Raw genomic sequence first — 23,379 nt, 5'->3', positions numbered from 1 at the left:
CTCTGCCACTTTCTTGCTGAGTGACACTGGGCAATTGCTTCCCCTCCCCGGGCCACCCTTCCGTATCTGTAAAATGGAGACAGCAGCAGAACCCACCTCACTGGGCACTGGGAGAAGCAACTGAGGTAATGTAGGTAAAGCCCCTTAGCTGATGCTACATCCCAGATGGTTAGCTCAAGGTGGTAACTCCAGGGTAAAAAATGTGGCCCATTACAGGTGTTTTTTTTTCTTTTTTAATTGGTTGTGCCGCATGGCTTGCAGGATCTTAGTTCCCCGAACAGGGATCAAACCTGCACCCCCTGCAGTGGAAGCGTGGTGTTCTAACCACTGGACCGCCAGGGAAGTCCCCTGGGTGTTTTTGATGTGTCTTTGCCCAGCCTCCTGTTCGGGAGACCTTGCCTCATTCATCTGTCTGGTCCCTAGACACTTTGTGTGGTGCCTCGTATACAGCAGGCATCCAGTAAATGCTCACCGCTTTTTCCTTCCACATTTTCAGCTCCTCTTGGAGCCTACTGGAAACTGAGTCCAGGATGTTTACCTCTGGGGAGGTGTTGGTGGTAGTTTTTTTATGTCACTTTTAGTGTAGTGTTTCTTAGAGTGAGTTCTGCTAACAGCTGGTGAGCAGTATCACCAAGGCTGCTTGTAAATAGAGAGTCTAAGGCCCTACCTTGGACCTGTTCAGCCCAGGCATCTGCATATTTAACAGATGCCCTGCTAATGCTTCTGCCCACGGAAGTTTGAGAGGCACTAAGCCTGGGTCTGCACAGTAGCTCTGTCCATGAAACTTGTCTTTGCTTACATATATATGCATATTTACTTATAATAAAGATATGATAGGGCTTCCCTGGTGGCGCAGTGGTTGAGAGTCCGCCTGCCGATGCAGGGGACACGGGTTCGTGTCCTGGTCCGGGAAGATCCCACATGCCGCAGAGCGGCTGGGCCCGTGAGTCATGGTCACTGGGCCTGCATGTCCGGAGCCTGTGCTCCACAACGGGAGAGGCCACAACAGTGAGAGGCCCGTGTACTGCAAAAAAAAAAAAAAAAAAAGGTATGATATATAAATACATATTTTTAAAATATAAAATATAGTATTTATGTATAATTTATTTATAATGGTATATTAAATATGTTATTTAAATATATCACTATGTATGTACAATTTTTAAGGGACGGGAACATTGGTCTCACTTTCTTCTGGTCCCTCCTGAGAAGACTCTCTGTTCTCTAAGGCTTTAGACCTTGCATTGTTCTGGGCAGGGCCCTTTGGTACTGGGGCTGCCCTTGGGTGTTGCCAGGCTATGATGTGCTGTCCACTGCATGCTCTGGCTGGTCCAGATCTCCAAGAGAGCCCCCTGGGGAGGGCATGGCATCTCCCACACTGAGACCATGTCACTGCCCCTGCCTGGCTTTCAGGTCCACCCTGAGAATGAAGACTGGACATGCTTTGAGCAGTCTGCCTCGCTCGACATCCGGTCCTTCTTTGGCTTTGAAAGTGCCTTGGAGAAGATCGCCATGAAGCAGTACACAGCCAACGTCAAGAGGGTAAGAGACGGGTTCCATAGGTCATGCAGAGGAAGATGCACAGACCTCAGAGCCTGCGGATCCCGATCTGCCACCTCAAGACCCTTAACCTTCCTCAGCCTCAGTCTCCTCATCCATAGAATGGGTATTCTAATCAAAGTCATATCACATGAGATAATGGATGGAAAGCACCTGGTCCATAATGGGGTCACCATAGTCATTGTCCCAAAGTTCCTAGGCTTGGGCAGTGAACTCTCCGGACAGAGGGACATTGTGTGCTGCTTGGTTTAAAGATCTCAGACCCATCACTGAGTGGAGGCCTGTTAGTGTAGTGAAACAGGCGAACTTCATTTTAATAATAATATATTTTATCCACGTGTTATCAATATAAAACTTATTCGCGCGCTATTTTACATTCCTCATTTGGTACTATGTCTTGGAAATCTGGTGTGTATTTAACACTCCCAGCACGTCCCTTTGAACTGGCTGAATTTCAGCTGCTCAGTAGCCACATGTCAGGCTGGCTGGGGCCGGAGCTGGGTGGGGGAGACTCCCAGGCTGAACTCCGCGGTACTGATGTGTCTCTCTGACCTCCAGGGGAAGGAGGTGATTGAGCATTACCTGAATGAGCTCATCTCCCAGGGCACCTCTCACATTCCCCGGTGGACACCTGCCCCAGTCCCAGAGGAGGACACCCACTCCCAGGCTGGGCTGAGGGATCCTGGCTCCCTGGAGGTCTGCGGGCCTGGCAGCGCCCAGGGCCCTGCTCCCGAGATGGTCAGTACTGACGGTAGGTCTCAGCCAGCCAGCCAGGTCTGTTCTGGGGTCTGCAGCGTATTTGCTCACTCCTGGGGGGAGGAGGTGGGGGTGGGGAGAGTTGCCAAGGGTCCCCTTGGTGTTGGGACTCAGCTTCCTCCCTCTCCCGACTGCTTTGCCTTCTCTGTGCTCTAGCCCAAGAGCCAGCAGTGACTTATTTCTATATTAGGAATTGACTGATCTGGTGCCTCAGGGCTGCCCTTTCCTCTGTTTTATTAATATTCTATATTAAATGAGTAATGCATGATCATGGTAGAAAAAAATTGAAACTGCTCAGAAGATGTGAAGTAGGAAGTAAGACTCCTTCTCACTGGAGGCAACTACAGTTTTTCCTGAAATTATCTAGGCATATATATGTACATAATATGCACACACACGTGTATACACTCATACACACGTGTAACCTACATTGAACAAATGAGAGCATATATACATTCCATTTGATATTTTGCTTTTTTTCACTTACTAATGTTGCTTGAACAGCTTTTTGTATCAGTGCATGTGTCTTGGCACTTTGCAGTATTTTGTGGTGTGGTTGCACCATTATTTATTTATTAATAAAGATTGATTATTTATTATTTTAGTTTTTTTTAGCTAGTCTCCTATTGATGGACATGTAGATTGTTTCCATTCTTTTTAAAAATGCAAATAATTTGGTACCTCTTTGTACTTAAGGTTTTAAAAAATATTTTCATGAGCATATATATATAGCATATAATTTTGAGTTTATTTCCTGAGTCAAATGTTATATGCAACTAAAATTTTGGTAGATTTACCAATTAGGCCTGCAAAGAGGTATAGTAGTTAATGTTCCCACCGAAAATGTGTAGCTGCATCTATTCCGGACTTTATCCCAGCTACTCTGAGACTATTAGTAAATGTTTTAAACTTCTGAAGGGCAAAGAGTGACCAATGGTAGATTAGTGGCCATTTCTTTCTTTATGAGTGAGGTCGTTTCATTTTTTCATGTTTGGTGACTGTTTTTTCTTTTCTTTCTTTTTTTTTTTTTCTGTGAATTCCTGTTCTTGTCCTATGTCCATTCTCCTATTTTTCCATCAATTTCTTATTGCCTTGTAAGAGCTCTTTGCATATTAAGGCAATTAGCCCTTTGTCATATTTCAGACTCTCATCGACATGGAAAATGTTCACAATATAATGTTAAAGGAAAAAACCTAGGACACACAATTGCACATGCCCCATGAATCCAGTTTTAACCATGTGCACTAATGCCCGCAATGACTGTTTTCTCTTTGGGGCCACTGAAGTGTAAGCGCTTGCCTGACACAGAGATATGCCACAAAAATACATCTGAGGCTGTGTTTAGCGAGAACAAAATTCATTTGTTCAACAAATATTTATTCTGCACCAACTGTGTGCACTAGATGGTTGCTGTTATACGTGTGCTTTTAAAATATTAAAACAATTTTTTTTTTTTTACTGCACTTCTGCCCTTTTCTGTGCGCACACTCTGCGTGTCATGCCCTGTGCCCTCCCCATTTGGCACTAGGCCTTCCCTTCCCTTTCTTTCTGTGCTGTCCACCAGCAGAGCCGGTACTCAGGATGGCTGGAGGGAGGCAGGATCATGCCCCTTCCACCCTGCTCTGTGTCACTGAGACTTTGTGCTCAGAAGGAGAAAGGGGCCTCACATCTGCCTGGAGGCCGGAAGGAAGCTGGCGTCTACTGCCTCCCTCGTGTTTCCTCCCTCATTCCCTCCTTGCCCCCTCCCTGTCTTCAGCATCTCCGCTTCAGACCACTCTGAGGTGTTGCAGGGTCTGGGCGGTCCCTCCACAGCATTCCTCCTGACTCTGTTTACCCAGGTGGCTACTGGTGCAGTTGCCATGACCACCAGCCCTGGGCTTTTTTTGTTTTGGAGGGAAACGCTGGGTCCTGCTGCTGGATGTGCAGACATTCTGTTTGTTTTCTTATTGTGCCCTCTGCACACAAAGAACAGTCTATGCCCATGAAGGCTGCTCTTTGTGGACCATCTGCACCCAGGGCTGAGATGCTAAGATGCTGAGATGCCTCACCATGACAGCATCCGCCACCACAGCAGTTCAGAGTGGGCAACAGGACCTCAGCTCCGAGTCCTGCCTCTAAACGCCGGCACACGCTGACCTCAAACCGCCCAACTGTGCGAGACGGGATTGAACAGTGGGCATGATCCATGCAGCTCCCAGGCTGTATTTTGGGGTCAGGGCTTTGTCTACCCAAAACCTCGAACCCCACAAGGGGGCTGGGAGGTGGGAAGGCAAAAAGAACTGGTACTTATCCGCTGCCTCCTTTATGCTGGGTACACCACAGGCATTTACCTGTTTGAGTTACGGAACCTCTCTTGGCCTCAGTTTTGTCTTCTCTAAAGTGGGAACAATAGTGACACCCGCCTCCCAGGGCTGTTGGGAGCTGGCTCAGATGATGCATGTCAGTAGACAAGAGCTCATATTGTCAATAATCTTCAGAGGGTGGGGCAGCTCCAGAGGGTTGGAATTTTTTTTAAAATTGGAGTATAGTTGATTTACAATGTTTTACAATGATTTTTTTTTAACAACAAAAAATGATTTATTTGCAACACAGCCCAGTCCCCATCATTTCAATACAGCACAGGAGTAGGAAAGAGTCACACTGCAATCATCACACTGCCAAACTGCTGTACAGCAAAAATGACTCAGTTATACACATATGCATTCTTTTTTCAATAGTCTTTTCCATTGTGGTTTATCCTAGGAGACTGGATATATTTCCCTGTGCTGTACAGTAGGACCTTGTTGTTTATCCATTCTAAATGTAATAGTTTGCATCTACCAACCCCAAATTCCCAGTCTATCCCTCTCCCTTTCCCCCTCCCCCCGGCAACCACAAGTCTTTTCTCTATGTCTGTGAGTCTGTTTCTGTTTTGTAGATAGGTTCATTTGGGTCCTATTTTAGATTCCACATATAAGTGATACCACATGGTATTTTTCTTTCTCTTTCTGACTCACTTCACTTAGTAAGATAATCTCTAGTTGCATCCATGCTGCTGCAAATGGCATTATTTTGTTCTTTTTTATGGCTGAGTAATATTCCATTGTATACATATACCACATCTTCTTTATCCAACCATCTATTGATGGACATTTAGGTTGTTTCCATGTCTTGGCTATTGTGAATAGTGCTGCTGTGAACATAGGGGTGGATGTATCTTTTTGAATCACAGTTTTGTCTGGATATGTGCCCAGGAGTGGGATTGCTGGATCATATGGTAACTCTATTTTTACTTTTCTGAGGAACCTCCATACTGTTTTCCATAGTGGCTATATCAACTTACATTCCCAGAGGGTAGGAATTATCTTGATTTCTGAGGGTCAAAGGGACACACCACTCAGCACAGTGAGATCCAGGCTTGCCCCAGCATGAGTTTTTAGAATCACCTTGGAAATGGGTTGGAAACACTAGAAGATCTGAAGACCAGTAGCTATTTGGTGAAAGGGTCACCGTGTGCTTGGAACTACGTTTTGGATTCAAGGTGGCCAGTAGGGCAAGGGTTTCAGAAAGGGTAGACCATGCAGCATCTCCTGCTGTCCTGAACCCCCTTTTCTCCTCCAGGGGACAAGCTGGATGCAGACTACATTGAGAGGTGCCTGGGCCATCTCACACCCATGCAGGAGAGCTGCCTGATCCAGCTGCGGCATTGGTTGCAGGAGACCCACAAAGGCAAGGTGGGTCAGGGCTGGGGCTGTAGTGACTCAGCCTCAGGCATGGGGGGAGGAAGGGCCAGGTAAGTAAGTCTGTGTAATTAGCAATGCTGGACACTTCTATTTGGCCTTCTTTTGTTATATCCTGTCTCATGCATTCTGTACGTAGCACTGATGGCATGGTTTCCCATCCTCGGCATAGTTGACACTTGAGGACGGACAGTTCTTTATGGGGGGCTGTCCTGTGCACCATAGGGCATTGTGCAGTGTCCCTGGACCCCACCCATGAGAGGTCAGGAGCTCTTCTTCCCCAGCTGTGACAACCAAAAGTGGCTCCAGACATCGCCCATGTCTCCTGGGGAGCACAGTCACAGCACAGTCACAGCACAGTCACTGTGTTCACAAAACCATGCATACTGTCCTTTTCTAAGAGATTTAATGATTTGCGAGGGTTGATTTTTGACTCCACATGGACTTTGCCTTTAGACTCTAAGCCCTACACGAGTGTCCACCATGCCTGTAGGTCTCAGTCACGGGCCTGACCTTTAGCTCTGTTGAATAAGAGCTTCCAGCCTAGTCATGAGTTGCTTGCCCTTCCTCCCCTCCCCCCACTGGGGCGCAGACAAGGGAGTTACTTTAGTGTTGGGCTGGGATGTAACCTGTTTGCCTGTTTCCTCATCTGTAAAATGGGTACAATGTGAGCACACCCCTGCCCCCGGAGTGAATTACAAGGAACAACCCACTCCGTGTCTGGCTCAGCACAGCACTCAGGAAAGTGCACTTTTTATGGGGGCTGGCTTTCCCTTGACTGTTGACACTTGCCTGAGGGAAGGAAGAAGAGTGGTGGGCTTTAGCTTGTCACCTCTGCATGTTAGTTAGAGTCTGGGTTATATGTGTTAGGAACGCAGCTTGAATCAATCAGACAAAAAAAGCGGGGGTAGGGGTTTAATTGGCTCATATAACAAACTGTTAAGTGGGGTGTGTTAGTTTCCTGGGGCTGCTGAAACAAAATACCACAGACTGTGTGGCTCAAAGCAACAGAAAGTTATTCTCACAGTTCTGAAGGCCAGATGTCTGAAATCAACGTGTCGACAGGATTGGTTCCTTCTGGAGGCTGGGTGGGTTGGGGGGAATCCGTTCCATTCCCCTCTCCTGGCTTCTGATGGCTGCCAGCAGTCCTTGGTGTGTAGATACGTCACTTCCAGTCTCTGCCTTTGTATTCACGTGGTCTTCTCCCCTCTTTACATTCTGTGTCTGTGTCCAAATTTCCCTCTTATAATAAGGACAGCAGACATTGGAGTAGGGCACCCCCTAATAGAGTATGACCTCATGTTAACTAATTACTTCTACAAAGAGCCTATCTCCAAATAAAGTCACATTCCGAGGTTCTGGGTGGACATGATCTTGGTGGGGCACAATTCAACTGACCACGCAGCCTGTCTCAGGGATGTCCCGAACCAGGGCTTTTTTTTAAAAAAAATATTTATTTATTTATTTGGCTGCTCCGGGTCTTGGTTGCAGCATGCAGGATCTTGTTAGTTGTGGCACGTGGGATCCTTAGTGTGTGGGATCTAGTTCCCTGACTAGGGATCGAACCCGGGCCCCCTGCATTGGGAGTGCGGAGTCTTAGCCACTTGACCACCAGGGAAGTCCCATGAAACCAGGACTTAAATGCTGTTGGAACCCCTTAGTTCTTGTATCCGTTTATGTCTGCTTCATCTCCTCAGACACGCTTCCTTGTTGAGCTTGGATCTGTGGCTGCTTACAGCTTTGAGTCTCCCCTTTGCCTCCGTAGAGAAAGGGATTCATGCCCGTTCTTCAGATTTAAAATTGTCTAAATGCTCTGATTCGCCTGGCATGGATTTTGTCCACCGGAGGCCGTGGGAGTGGGGTCCTGTGATTGGCAACGCTAACTAAAACCACCGTTGGTGTTGGGAAGGGGGCAGGAAAGGCAGTTCCCCAAGAGAAAAGAGATGTCACCCCCAGCACAGGAGGGGGAGGTTAGGAAGCCCAAACTCAGACATTCACTGCAGTCCACCTTTGGCTGTGTCGTGGTTGAGTGTAACGTCCTTTTCCCAGCTGTTTGTCAGATAAGACAGGAGACTCATTTTGCAGTTTCACCGCCCGGCTTAGGGAATTCCATGCTAAAGGCTTTCTCCTCCTTCTCTTCTCAGATCCCCAAAGACGAGCACATCCTTAGGTTCCTGCGGGCTCGAGACTTCCACCTGGACAGGGCCCGGGAGATGCTGTGTCAGTCCTTGAGCTGGCGAAAGCAGCACCAGGTGGACCTCCTCCTTCAGACCTGGCGACCCCCTGCCGTCCTGGAGGAGTTCTACGCAGGGGGCTGGCACTACCAGGACATAGGTGCGTCTCTTTACCTACATAACATGGAGTGTACACTTGGGTCACTGTCGAATGCACGTTGAATGCCCCTTTTCATCTTAGCATCTTATTATTTTTCCTTTTGGCTCTTCTGGGCATCTGGAGATGCCTTTGAGGTGACAACCCAGCCGTGAAGGCAGAGCTGGAATAGACGTTTGGGTGGGAGACAAGATGTTTCTCCCAGGGGCTGGGTCAGCCCACCATTACTTTTTGGCTCATGAATACTGACTGCATTAGTGTCCTGGGACTGCCTTAGCAGATTACCACAAACTGGGTGGCTTAAAGCAATAGCAATTATCCTCTCATTGTTCTGGAGGCTAGAAGTCCAAAATCAAAGTGTCAGCAAGGCTGTGCTCCCTCTGAAGGCCCTGGGGGAGATCCTTCCTGCCTCTTCCAGCTTCTGGTGGCCTCAGGTGTTCTTTGGCTTGTGGCCATGTCACCCCAATCTCTGCGTCTGTCTTCACACAGCCTCCCCTCTCGGTATCTCTGTGTCCTCTCCTCATCTTTTAAAGACCCCGGGTCACTGGATTTAGGGCCCACACTGATCCAGCATGATTTCGTCTTGAGATCCTTAAGTAATCACATCAGCAAAGACCCTATTTCCAAATAAGGTCACATTCTGAGGTTCTGGATGGACATGAACTTTGGGGAGGACACTGTCCAACCCACTACAAATATCATCTCTGGATTTTTTTATTAATCTGCCTTTGACGCCAGTGCCTGTTATGCTTTTCAATGTCCTTTAGTTAAAAATTCATATGTATTGATTAGGGCAAGTGCTTGAGTCTCCTGAAGAACCGGTTGACACGCTTGCTTTCAATATACAGTCGGTCTGTGTTATTCATGGATTCTGTATTTGTGAATTTGCCTACTCACTAAAATTTATTTGTAACTTCCAAATCAATACTCAGGGCGCTTTCACTGTCCTTCACGGACAGAGTGACGAAAAACCTGAGTCACCCGACGTGCACATCCGTCCCCAGCTGAGGTTGAATGAGTGTCCTTCTGCCTCCTTGTTTCAGCTCCTACTGTAAATGAGTATCCTTTCTGCAGCCTATTTAGTGCCTTTTTTTTCTCGCATTTTGTGCTTTTTTGCGTTGATTTCGCATCGTGCAGAAGCACTATGTTCCTAAGTGCAAGAAGGCTGTGATGCACCTTCTGGAGAAAATTCATGTGAGATAAACTCCATTCAGGCATGAGTTACAGTGCTGCTGGCCATGCGTTCAATGTTAATGAATCAACAATGTAAATTAAACAAGGTGTCCTCAAATAGAAACACACGCAGAACAAAGTTACATACTGAATGATCGACTGACAAAAATGTCACGTCCAGAGGCTGGCAGAAACTTAACCTCCTATTCCCCCCTTAGAAGCAATGGTTCTGAGTTACTTGATTCAGTGTTCGAGGTGACTTTATAGAAAGTAACTACCGCAAATAACAAGAATTGATTGTACATATATAATATATACGAAGGATTATGTAAAAGTATGTAATTCGGTTTCCCTTTTGTCCTCCACTTGCTCGGCCCCGCCCCAAAGATGGTCGCCCCCTGTACATCCTGCGTCTGGGCCACATGGACACCAAGGGCTTGATGAAGGCCGTGGGAGAGGAGGTGCTGCTGCAGCATGTGAGTTGGGGTCCCCGCTCCTGGGAGCCCCCGGGGTTGCCTGCGGCTGGAGCAGCCAAGTGAATATTCGCCAGCACCTTCTCTGCTTTCCAGGTTCTTTGCGTCAATGAGGAAGGCCAGAAGCGGTGTGAAGGGAACACAAGACAGTTTGGCCGTCCCATCAGGCAAGAACCCAGGCAAACTTCCCCAAACAGTAACAACAGCCGAAGTTCACTGGGCATGGGTGCCATGCCAGGCAGCCTGCTAGATGCTTTACGGAAATGTCCTCACCTAATTCTTACAGTGACCCTACGAGGCAGGGACTCTCAGCATCCCTGTTCTTTATGGAGGGGAAACTGAGGCTCAGAGTGCTGAGGTCATCCAAGGCTGCTGAGCGGCGAAGGGCCGTGCTGGAGTTTGAACCCGGTCCTATCTGGCTCGGGCTCGCGGACTTTCTCCCCGTGCCATGCAGCCTCCTGGACTTGGCTTTTCGAGACCAGTGCTCCCACCCCAAGAGCCACCCTGCCAGTGTCCCAGGCAGGCGGACCTCGCAGGTGTCATGGCACATCCAGTGATCCACCGCCTCCTAGGGCTGCCCCAGACTCCTATTCCTGAGCGGAGTTTCCCACACCAGTCCTTACAGTGGCATTGCCCCCAAAGGCACTTAACCTTTCTGATCTGTGGCTTCCTCTTCTGTAAACCCTTCCTAGAGTTTCTTTATGGCTTATCAAAAACAATGACTTAATGGGAATTCCCTGGCAGTCTAGTGGTTAGCACTCTGCGCTTTCACTAATGGGGCCTGGGTTCAATCCCTGGTCAGGGAACTAAGATCCCGTAAGCCATGACTTTAAGAGGTGATGCAAACACCACATAGCACTTCCTGTGTAGCAGGGACTCTTCCAAGCTCCTTGAGTCACGTCACCTGATCACAGCCTACAAGGGAGGGACAGGCAGGACCTGCTACTGAAGTTTTTATCCTGAAATATCCTGATCTTTGTGCAAATTAAGTTCCTTTGCTATTTAGAGCTTTCCTAAAGGGGTGTCCATTGGGGTTGGAGTGGGGAATCGATAATTCAGCATCCTGGCCAGAAGCGGAATGCCCCCCAGATGGCTCAGATGACAGGGTGTCATGAAGGCACTCCTAGGAGTGGGTGGGCAAGGTGAAGGGAATGAAGCTGGATGGACAGGCTCCCAGGGACCACTTGCTGCAGCCAAACAGTCATTTTCCTAATGAATTGGTTCTAATGAAATGGAGGCACAAAGAGGTTAAGTAACTTAGCCAAAGCCACACAGCACATGCCAGAGCTGGGACTTGAACCCAGGCCATCTGGCTCTGGAGTGTGTGCTCTATTTAGCAGTCATCATCTTTTCGGCAATTAGTAGTAAAAACTGGCTTTTAATGAGCATGTGCTATGTGCCTGTCCTTGCAGAGAACTTTACATAGACCATCTCATTTAATCCTGACAATGGATGAGATGGGGACTGTTACTGTGATTGCCACTGTCCTGATGAGGAAGTGCCTGTGTCACACAGCTCTCAGGCACTTGAATTTGGGTGCTTAGCCTCAAACACACCTTTGGGTGTGCACACTCAGAACCTCTATGCCACGTGGCCTCCCCACGATGGCAGGGTCCACAAGAGTGCCCTGTGGTCCCTGCCCCTTCTGCTCCCAGCGCTGCCTTACTGAGCCTCTCCCTCCATCCCTGTCTGTGGGCCCCCAGGTCCCTGAGGATGGTGGTGGGGGCCCTGGGAGGTGGCTGAGCGAGGTGGAGTGAGGGGGTATCTTTGCCGCAGCTCCTGGACCTGCCTGGTGGACCTGGAGGGTCTCAGCCTGAGGCACGTGTGGCGGCCGGGGATAAAGGCCTTGCTGCGCATGATCGAGGTGGTGGAGGACAATTATCCTGAGACCCTGGGCCGGCTGCTCATCGTGCGAGCCCCCCGCATCTTCCCTGTGCTCTGGACGCTGGTAAGAAAGAGCAGGAGCCTGAGATGGGAGGGGGTCCCTCTGTGAGCTGCTCGGCCCAATTATCCTGCATTGTTTCCTCTAATTACCAGCTTTATTGAGATATACTTCATTTCCCATAAAGTTCACCCTTTTGGGAGTTCCCTGGTGGACTAGTGGTTAGGATTCCGGGCTTTCACTGCCATGACCCGGGTTCAGTCCCTGGTCGGGTAACTGAGGTTCTGTAAGCTACGTGGCACAGCCAAAAAAAACCCAAAAACAAACAAAAAGTTCACCCTTTTAAAGTATAGAATTCAGTGGTTTTTAGTATACTCACAGAGTTGTGCAACCATCACCACCAGCTAGTTCTAGGACATTTTCATCACCCCAAAAAGGAAGCCCCGTCCCCATTAGCAGTTCCTCCAATGGCCATGTGACAATCTGCCAAGAAGCAGCAGCAGTGATAACAGAGCTCAGCTACAAACATGCATCCTGGTGTTTGAGATGGATCCTTGTCAGTTATTTGCGCAGTATTGCTGTGAATCTACATGCATTTTATTTCATTTTTATTTTTTAGATTAATTTTTTGGAGTATAGTTGGTTTATGATGTTGTGTTAGTTTCTGCTGTACAGCAAAGTGAATCAGTTACACATATACATATATCCATTCTTTTTAAGATTCTTTTCCCATATAGGTCATTACAGAGTATTGAGTAGAGTTCCCTGTGATATACAGTAGGTCCTTACTAGTTATCTATTTTCTATTTAGTAGTGTGTATATGTCAATCCCAATCTCCCAATTTATCCCCCCCCATTTCCCCCTTGGTAACCATAAGTTTGTTTTCTACATGTGACTCTGTTTCTGTTTTGTAAATAAGTTCATTTGTACCACATTTTTAGATTCCACATACAAGTGATATATTTGTCTTTCCCTCTGACTTACTTCACTCAGTATGACAATCTCTAGGTGAAAAGGGAGTTCTGACTCACGCTACAACGTGGTTGAACCTTGAAAACATGACACTCAGTGAAAGAAGCCAGTCACAAAAGGCCACATGTTGTGTCATCCCATTTCTATGAAATCTCCAGAATAGGCAAAAAAAAAAAAAAAGCGTATTGGTGGTTTCCAGGGGCTGAGGGGAAAGGAAAGGGATGTGACTGCTAACAGGTCTGAGGTTTCTTTTTGGGGGAAAGAAAATGTCTTGGAATTCAAGGTGATGGTTGCCCAACATAGTGAATGAACTAAAAGCCATCGAATTGTTCACTTTAAAATGGTTAACTCTATGTTCTGTGAATTACACTTCAATTAAAAAAAAACAACATTCCGTCTTCCCCCAACTCCCCCTCTCAGATCAGCCCCTTCATCAATGAGAACACCAGGCAGAAGTTCCTCATCTACAGTGGCAGCAATTATCAGGGTCCCGGAGGCCTTGTCGACTACCTGGACAAAGAAGTGATCCCCGACTTCCTCGGGGGAGAGTGCCTGGTGAGGCCCCAGCGGGCCCTGCGCTTACAGCACGGGGAGGGTCTGTGGCCTCGGAGAGGCAGGGCTGCGGATGGAAGGAGGCGGGAGGAGGGCAGGCCCTTTGTGTGTGCTCTGACCTGGGGAGGGCCTTGCTGGCTCTTTGGGGCAGAGCTTGTCCTCTCTGAAGGAGGGGCCTGACCTTGGTTCTTTCAAACATAGGGAGCAAAACAGAAGTTTCCTGAAAGCTCAGAGACCAGGCCAGGCAAAGGCTTACCCCTCTGTATTCCCATCCAGGACGTTGCTAGGCAGCAGTTAGAGTTTAGCTGCTGGCTTTGCACACTCTGCTGCAAGGGGAGGGGACTCAAATGTCCCAGCGGCCTGAACCCCGAAGCTGGTGTACCCAGAGGGACTTATCCCCACAGCCTTATGGCAAGGGATGATCAGGAAACTGTTTCCAGGGGAGGTGGCCCCAGACCCCCTTTTTCCCCCCAGACCACTTTTATTGCCTGCCCTTGGGGGTGAGATGATAGGCAGGGGTGACCCTATCTCATGACTGTGGGAGGGCAGGCCTTTTCCTTTCTCCAACAGAAATCTCAAACAGCAAGCTTTCATGATTTCAGGATAAAGAAAGATGTTTCCTAGGAATTTTGCCAAGCTTACCCAGGTCTCCCCAATTGTCAGGATATGTATGCATGTTATAAGTGTGGTTTCAGGGGTCACAGAGCACCTTTCTGTGGGTCAGCCAGGCCTGGCTGGGCCCTGACTGTCTCTGGTGTCTTTGTCCCCCAGTGTGACGTCCCTGAAGGAGGGCTGGTCCCCAAGTCCCTCTATCTGACAGAAGAGGATCAGGAGAACAAAGGCCAGCTGCAGCAGTGGAGAGACACCTACCAGTCGGCCAGTGTGCTCCGTGCGGCCCCCCATGAGGTGCCGGGGTCCCGGCCTGGGAGGGCCTGCTGGGCTGGATGTCGTCGTAGCTCAGGGACCCCGAAGTGGAGTCTGAGACGAGGGTTCTTGTGCCAGTGATTTGTAGAGGATGAGGGCTCAGGAGAAACCTGGAAGGAGGGCGGGGGCAGAAGCTAAGCCAAGAGCCGGTTTGAGCCACGGTCTAGCCCAGCCTGATCCGTGAGGAGAGCATGGCAGGGGGCCAGCCTTTGTACCCTCACATCAGCCAGCCATTGGCTGGGGGTCACCCTGCTTCAGGGTGGATCCTCCCAGGCATTTCAGACAGAGGTGGGTCTGTTTGTCCAAAGCAATTCTTGGACTTGGGGTTGAGGCTGAGGGAATGGAGACCGGGGTGGGCACCCACACCCCTGCAGCTGACTTCCCCACCCCAGCCCCCGCCAGGCTGGACGTTCAGACCTCACTTGTCACCTGTCCCCACGTAGGTCGCAGTGGAGATTCTGGAGAGGGAGTCAGTCATCACCTGGGACTCTGACATCCTGCAAGGGGACGTGATGTTCAGTCTGTACCACACCAAGCAGGCGCCCAAGCCGGGCCCCCGGGAGCCTGGGGCCAGGGCTGGCGGGCAGCTGACAGACAAAGGCTGGGCCCTGGGTGCAGATTACAGCCGTGTGGAGGCCCCCCTCATCTGCCGGGAAGGGGAGAGCATCCAGGTTCTGTTTCTTTTCTTTTTTTTTTTTTAAATTTATTTATGTATTTATTTTTTTGCCCATGTTGGTTGGGTCTTCGTTGCTGTGCGCGGCTTGTCCCTAGTTGCGGCGAGCGGGGGCTACTCCTTCGTTGCGGTGCGCGGGCTTCTCATTGCCGTGGCTTCTCTTGTTGCGGAGCACGGGCCCTAGAGTGTGTGGGTTTCAGTAGTTGCAGTGTGCAGGCTCTAGGGCATGTGGGCTTCATTAGCTGTGGTTCGCAGGCTCTAGAGTGCAGGCTCAGTAGTTGTGGAGCACGGGCTTAGTTGCTCCGAGGCATGTGGGATCTTCTCGGAACAGGAATCGAACCCGTGTCCCCTGCATTGGCAGGTGGATTCTTAACCACTGCGCCACCAGGGAAGTCCCCAGGTTCTGTTTTGTCGTTCATTTATTCATTCATCACTCAGGACTGAGTGTCCACTGTGTGCTGGGTTCTGGGGATACAGCAATGGACAAACTGGACCTGGTCTCCAGTCTCAGAGACCCTGCGGGACAGCTGCGGAGAAAGACAGATTCTGGCAGGGCCCCATCCGCAGAATTCCGAGACTCTTGTCAAAGATGCAGGGTGCTGGGGCCCACGGCAGGAGGGCCGGCTCAGAACCTCTGGGCGTGGGGCCTGGTGTCTGTATCCCTCACCTCTCATCGTGATTCCTTATGCACAGTCAAGTTTTCAGAATCCAGGCAACAGAGAAACTGTAGGTCTGGGAACAGCACTCGGACATGTCACCAGAACGTGAGCCACCCCTGCTGACCCCCACATTCTCCATGAGGCCAGCGCTTGCAGGTCAAACATCACCGGCCTCAAACACACACGCACGCACGCACTGGTGAGCAGTGCAGATCTTACTGGAGGTCTCCTAAGGGAACTGAGCAGACAGCTGTCACATCATACACCAGCACCCCCGCCCCAGGGTCCCACCGAACACCGCAGCCCTTTTTCAAAGTTGCTCTTCTTATAAAAACTAACACCCTCCTTTCTTGCTGTCCCTCTGCCCTCAACAAACTCTAAGCACATTTAAGCTCCCTTTCCACGTCTCCTCAATTTGCAAATCCCACTCGGCAGGACAAGAGCTCAACAAAATCCAGGTGTTTAACCAAACCACACCTCTGTTGTCCTATAGCCGCACCCCGTAGGCCTCGACCCCCACCCCCCATCCCGATTAAGAGGAAGGCTCTCAGCTGCCAGGGATATGGGATAACAGCAGAGGGGAAGCAAAGGTGGCTTTGGGACACCCCAAAAGGAAGGATTTGCTGGTGGACTGGTTTAGAAAGGGTCTCCTGTCCCCTGGTGGACCAGGGCCTCAGGCGTGTGGCTGCTGTGTTTCAGGGCTCCCACGTGACCCAGTGGCCTGGCGTCTATCTGCTCCAGTGGCAAATGCACATGGCCCCTGGCCACATGGCCTGCGGCCTCCCCGGCATGGAGGATGTCCTGATGGCCCTGCACAGCCCTGGCCCCAGGTGCAAACTCCTCTACTACTACGAGGTGCTGGCATCTGAGGACTTCAGGTACGAGGGGCCCCGGACTCCCCTCCAGACCAGGCCCACAGCATGCCTGAGGCCACTTTCTTCTGGGCTAGGGACGCTGGATTCACCTCCTCTACTTGCCCTCAAGCTTCTCCAGGGGTGGGGCCCTGGCATGGGTGTTGTTAAACTTGCCAGTGGCTCAGCATCTTTTTGTGAGCGATCAGATCACTATGCTGCTTCAGCCTCAGCTGCAGAGCCTTCCCTTCAAATGAAACTATGGACAGAAGCCTAACATACCAGATTGATTGGTGGGGGGAGAAGGGGAGCCTGAGTCCTATTTATACCTCCCCTCACTCCTAGAATTCCATAAAACCGGGTTTGGACTGCTCTAGAACATTCTAGAATAATGCCTCACAGACAACTCTCCCCAAGTGTTGCTGTCAGAGAGACAGGGATGTGTAGTGGTTAAGACCTCCAGCACTTCCTGGTTGCTCTGTGACCTCAGGCAAGTCACTTTAGTTCTCTGAGCCCCAACTGTTAAATAGGAGCCCCTACGTCATGGGGTTGTCCTGAGGATGAGATGGTTGGCGGAAGCCTGCCCCTCACCTGAGCATACAGTAAGCACCCAATAGTGGTTTCTGCTATACCTTGTGTTTTATCTTTTAAAAACAAGTGTGATTTTGCATCCTGCTTCGTGATATATCTGTGTAGTTTCCTTCTAAAAATGACGCTTTAAATGGTTTACCAATGAGTAAACTTGAGGCTCCAAGAGGGTATTGAGTCTGGACCCATATCCAAGGCAGAGCTCCAGGGATCCTAGGGGCACATGCAGCTGGCACAGGAAATGCTGGGCCTGGGAATTCCCTGGCGGTCCAGTGGTTAGGACTCCGCGCTTTCACTGCCGAGGACGTGGGTTCAATCCTTGGTCGAGGAACTAAGATCCCACAAGCCGTAAGCACACCCCCCCAAAAAAGAAAAGAGATGCTGGGCCAGCATCTTTACTCCAAAGGGAGACCCCACAGGGTGTCAGAGGGTGGTGATTCCCTTTGGGAAGCAGCCTGTTCTGGCCATCGGGGCTCAGTGTGGGAGAGAGAGACTGAGGTGCAGGGGGACTCAGACACACAGACACCTGCATCTGGGGGCTGCTGCCTTCGGAAGGGCAGGTGGAGGCTGAGGGGTGGGCCGGATGCTGCTTGCCAGCCTGTCTTGTCTGGTCAGTGTGGGGGAACCTTGCTGCCCTGACCTTCAATAGTGTCAGGAGAGAAGCAGTTCAAGGCTGCTCTCAGTGGGCAACCGGTGGCCCTGGGGGGACCAGACAGATAGCGTCTGCCATCATGGAGCAGGAGACCACGTATCCACACCCGAGCACCGATAGATGCCATGAAGTTATTCCAGCCTGGGGTCCTTGCTCAAGGTCACACTCCAGGAGGTGCTAGAGGCCTTAACATAGGGCGCTGTCAGGGCCCAAGACCAGGCCCGGCACAGGGTGGGCAGGGGTGCGGGGGTGTGGGGGAGGTGTCTGGGGAGTGACATTGGAGTTGAGATCTAGGCATTGTGCACACGATCACCTGGAGGGCTCGTCAAAATGCAGACTGTGATTGTGCAGCTCTGGGGCGGGCCGGAGAGTCTGCGGCTCTGACAAGCTCCAGGAGACGCTGGTGCTGCTGGTCCCCGGAGCACACTCTGAGCAGCTGGACCCTAAGGCTGCACTCTCCAACCCGGCAGCTCCTAGCCAAAGGTAACCATTTAAACATAGCGATTCGAACTAAAGAAAATTGAAAGTTTGGTTCCTGGTCACACTAGCCACATCTAGAAGGCCCAGCAGCCCCACGTGGCCAATGGCAGCCGTGTTGGACGGCGCAGATATGGGACATCTGATATTTGTCATAGCAGAAAGGTCTCCTGGACAGTGCTGCTCCGTAGTCTGGAGTGGGATTTGACTGGACAAATTGGGCAGGAGAAAAAGGCTCCTGGCAGCAGGTGCAGACACACAAGGCCCCAAGATGGGAGGAGGCGTCAGAGGAGCTAAAAGGAGGCAGAGAGGGGAGGCTGGAGATAACGGAGTCCCCTCTGGGCCATGCTAGGCCCCCAGGTCAGGGAAGCCCCTGAATGGTAGGTGGAAGGCTGGGCTCTTCTTGGGGGGAAGAGGGTGCCAGGGAAATGGACTGGGCTTCGTTTCTCATCACAGCTTCACTTGCTTTTCCCTCTGCACTTGCCCTCTGTGCCTGGGGCAGTTACCAGCCTTGTGGAAAGGGCCCTGGGGCCTCATTTGCACCCAGGGCTTTGTCACCACCAGAAGGCAACGTGTGTGTGCTTCCTCCCCAGGGGCTCCATGTCCAGCCTGGAATCCTGCACCAGCCGCTTCTCCCAGCTCAGCGCCACCACCTCCTCCTCCGGCCAGTCCCACAGCAGCTCCCTGGTCTCCAGATAGTCAGGACCAAGCCCTGCGGGGCAGCCTGCTTGCCTCCCACATCCACAAGTATCCACGAGGCCTGGGACCATGTGGGCTGCAGCCCTGGATCTGGACATAGCCAAAGTCGGGTTGGCTGGAGCCCCGTGGGCTCTTGAAGTGGTGAGAACAGAATCATCTCCGATGGGGCTTCGCGTACAAAAAGCCAAGGGGTGGGCTCACCACGTTCAGGTCTGGGGGCTCAGGGATGTCATCAGGCTCAGTGCCCCCCCACCCGGTCACCTCTGGCTCTGCTTCCCTGGGGTGGCCTCCTTCTCAGGGGCCTGCTAAGACTACTGGGGTTCCCCCCATAAGAAGCAGGAATGTTGGGTGTTCACCATAGCATCTAAACCTATAGCTATGCCCTGGGTCCCAGGATATACTGGTGAGCAGTTATATGAGTTGCAGGCTCCACTTTGTGGGGGAGCCACCTACCCTGGACCCGAAATTCATTTTCCCAGCACATGACTGGGCAGGCCTAACCCTGACCACCCCTGACTTGAAGAGGGTGGGAAGGCCCAGCTTTTCTGCTGAGTTCCAGGCAGTGATAAAGCGGCTCTGGCTATCTTTATACTCTCTGGAGGTCCCTTTCTCTCCTGGGCATCTGTTTAATTGTAACTTTTTTGGTTGTAAGTCACCTCCCAGTGGCTTAAAAAAGGGTGACCATTCATGGGTGCATGTAACTGGCCAGTGTAGGAGGACTTGCTTCAGGTAAAGCTGGATCCAGGCTCTCAATGTGTCATCAGGACTCCCCCTGTGGGGTGGGGGCTATGACTTTGTTGCAGCTGCCCTGGGGCAAATCTGACCCCCAGAACCAGCTCCAGTATTGAAAGACTTTCCCCGAGTTCCTGCATGGGAGGGGCGTGGGTCTCCTTGGGGTCTGAGGACATTTCTCCTTTCATTTCCTGGGCCCGCAAAAAGGCAACAGGTCAGAGGTCACCATTGGCAGCCTTCAGTCTGATCTGGCCTGCTTTTAGTGTTTTTGTTTTTTGCCTAAACAAAAGGTTTAAAAATTTCACACCGAAATCAGGATTTACAGCTTCACTTAAGCATATAGGAGTGTTGTCCAAACAGAGCCACTATTGCTGTGTGAAGACAACACAGCTGGGGCTTCCCTGGTGGCGCAGTGGTTGAGAGTCCACCTGCTGATGTAGGGGACGCGGGTTCATGCCCTGGTCTGGGAAGATCCCACATGCCGCGGAGCGGCTGGGCCCGTGAGCCATGGCCGCCGAGCCTGCGCGTCCGGAGCCTGTGCTCCACAACGGGAGAGGCCACAACAGTGAGAGGCCCAGGTACCGCAAAAAAAAAAAAAAAAAAAAAGACAACACAGCTGTGCCCCTGGATGGGGCCACCCCAGTCCCCACCCCTCTCTATCAACCCACCCCTAGCCCACATCACTCACTTGCATTATCTGCCTGGGAGGGACTTCACTCAAATAGCTCCACAGTCTGCGGCGAGAGACAGCGTTACTCTCATCTCACAGCTTTGCTTACAGTTGGGGTCGTCTCTGGCTGACACCCAGAGTCGCTGGGCCTTGCCCAAGGGGTGAGTTCACAACTAAGGGGATGTCACCTCCATGCAAGCTCGACATGACAGGGCAAGGACCTACTTGCATGCCACCCTCAACCCCATACCTGGAGTAGGGGGAAGGAGCTGTCCTCAGAGACCCCCTTCTCCCTGCAGAGAGGGAGCCTTGCCCACCTTTAAGGTTTTCAGTTCACTTCTCAGATATAGGAACAAAATCCCAAACTCCACATCCTGCATTAAGGTGTATGTGTACATGCATGAGGGAGCGAGAGAGGAAGATTGGAGACATTCTTAAAACTAATTGCTCCCAAGTCACCAGGCGTTTATCGCTGGGAGCAATCTGCGATATTTTCAACTATCTTTAGGTGAATTTCTAGCTTGTCTCTACAAACTAGAAGCATTTTGGGGTAAGCTGCCCTGGCACTCCCCGCACACTTAGTGTCTAGGACTAGCCCCCAGTGAAGGATGGAGAAGCCTTTCCTTCACTTGAGGTTGTAAGTGGCTTTTGACAAGTGGGAACCTGGATCTGCTGATTCCAGAGAGGAAGGTCGGCTATCAGCTGTCCAGACTTAGCAGCAGGAGCCTCAGCCCTCTCTTTTTGAGAGCTTGCTCTCCTCCCTCCCTCGGGAAAGCCCCAGCTCAAACAGGTTTAAGCAACAAAGGGAATTCCCTGGCTCCTGTAACTGGGATGGCCGAGGGTGGTGCTTTCTTGCTCCAGGTACGGCTGCATCCAGGAGCCCAGTGTCCTCAGGCTCATGTGCTGATCCTTAGCCTCACCCAGGCCTCTTGTTTCTGCATCACTTTGCGTGCGGGCCTGTTCTCTCCTCCACCTGCAGGGGAAGGTGGCTGCCAGCAGCCCCTAGCCTACAACCACAGGGCTCTCATCTCTAAGCCAGAAAGAGACTCTTCCCATCTCAAATCGCAGAGAAGGCTCTGACTGGCCCTGGGCAAGTCACGTGCTCACTCTTGTGGACATACCGGCCAAGAGGCTGGGAGTCCTGTGATCGACATTCCCTCCAGAAGCAACAGTGGAGTAGGGGAGGGCCAGTCACCCAGTGGACAAAGGGAGCTGGGCCACAGGAGCAGCAGGTGACCACAGTGGCATCTGCTATTGTTCTTCTGTGCTGGAGGTCCCTGGGGCTCATGTTGGAGCATCATCAATCAGTAGCCATTCTTCTTACCTTTGCGAGGCTTGGGGTTAAAAATCCAAGGGAGCGCTGCCAAGCTCTTGGCTTCTAAATTTCCCCAGACCTCAGGGCTGGAAGCTCCTTGGCTTGGTTTCTTTCTCCATCTTGTTCATTAACCTATTGTGGCCAGGACAGAAATGGCCCATTAGCAATAGGACCTGCCCAGGCACTGGGTTTAGGAGCCTGGGTCGTAAAATCTCGACAAAGTGGGGTTTAAGCCCCAGCCATCCTTTCACTAGCTGTGTGACCTCCAGCAGGTGACTTAACCTCTCTTTGCCTAAATATCCTCATCTGTAAAATAGGGATAGCAGTGCCTACCTCATTCACTGGGTTGTGGTGGGATGAAACAAGAGTGGCTGTGAAGTCCTCAGCCTGGCACATGGAAAGCTCCTGATAAAAGTCAGTGGTTATTCTGATTATTTAATGCTTCTCATCCAAAGACTCCAGACTTCCTGTGAGGACACCCGTCACTGTTTTACACACTGTGCATCTGGAGAAAAGTGGGAGATTAGGATACTAGTTACTTCTGACTTTCCCTTTTTAGAAACTGCTTGTGTTCTCTGGGCACATCCACTCATCTGTAAGAGCATCATTCCAAGTGGTGTTTCCCTCAACAAGCTACAGAATGTTCTCCCCACGGGTTGAGACTTTTTTTCCTACCCTGCATCTGGAATTTCTCCCCCTGTAAAATAAACTGATCACACAGTCTGTTTCAGCCAGGAAAACACGATGTTTCTTGTTCACCTGATCGTTTGCTCCAACCAGAAGCATTAAACGTTTTAGATTTGGATATACCTCTGTTGTCTACCTCCTAGAACCCTGAAGGTTTCCCTGGGTTTGTTCAAGAATTACTCAGCTGTTGTTTAAAAGACTCAAGAGCATGTTCAACAGGGGTGACATTACCCTCAAGGGGTTGCAGACTGGTTCTTGGAGGGAAGAGGGTGGCACAAAAAAATCATGTTTTTAACATATAAAGCACAAATATAGTGTATTAGTTTCCTAGGGCTGCCGTACCAAATTACCACAAAGTTGTAGCTTAAAACAGTAGAGGGCTTCCCTGGTGGCGCAGTGGTTGAGAGTCTGCCTGCCAATGCAGGGGACACGGGTTCGTGCCCCGGTCCGGGAGGATCCCACATGCCGCGGAGCGGCTGGGCCTGTGAGCCATGGCCGCTGAGCCTGCACGTCCAGAGCCTGTGCTCTGCAACGGGAGAGGCCACAACAGTGAGAGGCCCGCGTACCGCAAAAAAAAAAAAAAAAAAAAAAAAAAAAAAAAAAAAAGTAAATAAAACCAAAATACAAAACTAAACTTCCAGGTGGAGATGAAACACAAGGTCCCTGGAGGAACACGTGAACTTAGTTGTTTATATTTCTGGAAGGAGGAATAAAAACCTGCAGCATTCTCCTGGATCTTTGGACAAGTGGCGGTCAAGTTCCTGGACATGCTGTGGAAACCATTCCCCTCCTTCCTCCAACCTGGTCACAAACTCAGGACGGGGGCTGAGTGAGAAGGGAGAACTTTTGGTGGCTTGGTGGTGGGTATTGTGGGCTGTGGGCTGATGGGTCCAATAGGTGCTTGATGAGATGTGCCCCAGGACACCGACAGACCCTGGCCTGTGGCACCTACTGTAGGACCCAAACATCCTGTTCCCTGTAGGGAATGTCGCAGGCTGGCACGGCAGCTCTCCACACCCTGTCTCCAGGGGAG

General features: G+C 50.7%; 1 protein-coding gene across 1 annotated transcript in view; it reads left to right on the top strand.

Annotated features, from left to right (window-relative positions):
• The window catches only part of SEC14L5 (SEC14 like lipid binding 5), a 36,178-nt gene extending 17,236 nt beyond the window's left edge, over window positions 1-18,942 (top strand). Inside the window, exons 5-16 of the mRNA XM_060077768.1 lie at window positions 1,414-1,542; window positions 2,119-2,311; window positions 5,917-6,029; window positions 8,180-8,369; window positions 9,927-10,015; window positions 10,109-10,179; window positions 11,789-11,960; window positions 13,288-13,422; window positions 14,191-14,325; window positions 14,787-15,014; window positions 16,375-16,553; window positions 18,837-18,942. Of these exons, the coding sequence (XP_059933751.1) occupies window positions 1,414-1,542; window positions 2,119-2,311; window positions 5,917-6,029; window positions 8,180-8,369; window positions 9,927-10,015; window positions 10,109-10,179; window positions 11,789-11,960; window positions 13,288-13,422; window positions 14,191-14,325; window positions 14,787-15,014; window positions 16,375-16,553; window positions 18,837-18,942 (1,740 nt within the window). The remainder of the gene's footprint in view (window positions 1-1,413; window positions 1,543-2,118; window positions 2,312-5,916; window positions 6,030-8,179; window positions 8,370-9,926; window positions 10,016-10,108; window positions 10,180-11,788; window positions 11,961-13,287; window positions 13,423-14,190; window positions 14,326-14,786; window positions 15,015-16,374; window positions 16,554-18,836) is intronic.
• Window positions 18,943-23,379: the final 4,437 nt, after the last annotated feature.

Source organism: Mesoplodon densirostris, chromosome 16 (genome assembly GCF_025265405.1).
Source record: "Mesoplodon densirostris isolate mMesDen1 chromosome 16, mMesDen1 primary haplotype, whole genome shotgun sequence".
Classification (NCBI taxonomy): domain Eukaryota; kingdom Metazoa; phylum Chordata; class Mammalia; order Artiodactyla; family Ziphiidae; genus Mesoplodon; species Mesoplodon densirostris.
Note: the sequence above shows the minus strand (reverse complement) of the source record. Positions and strands in the feature narration are given on the sequence as shown.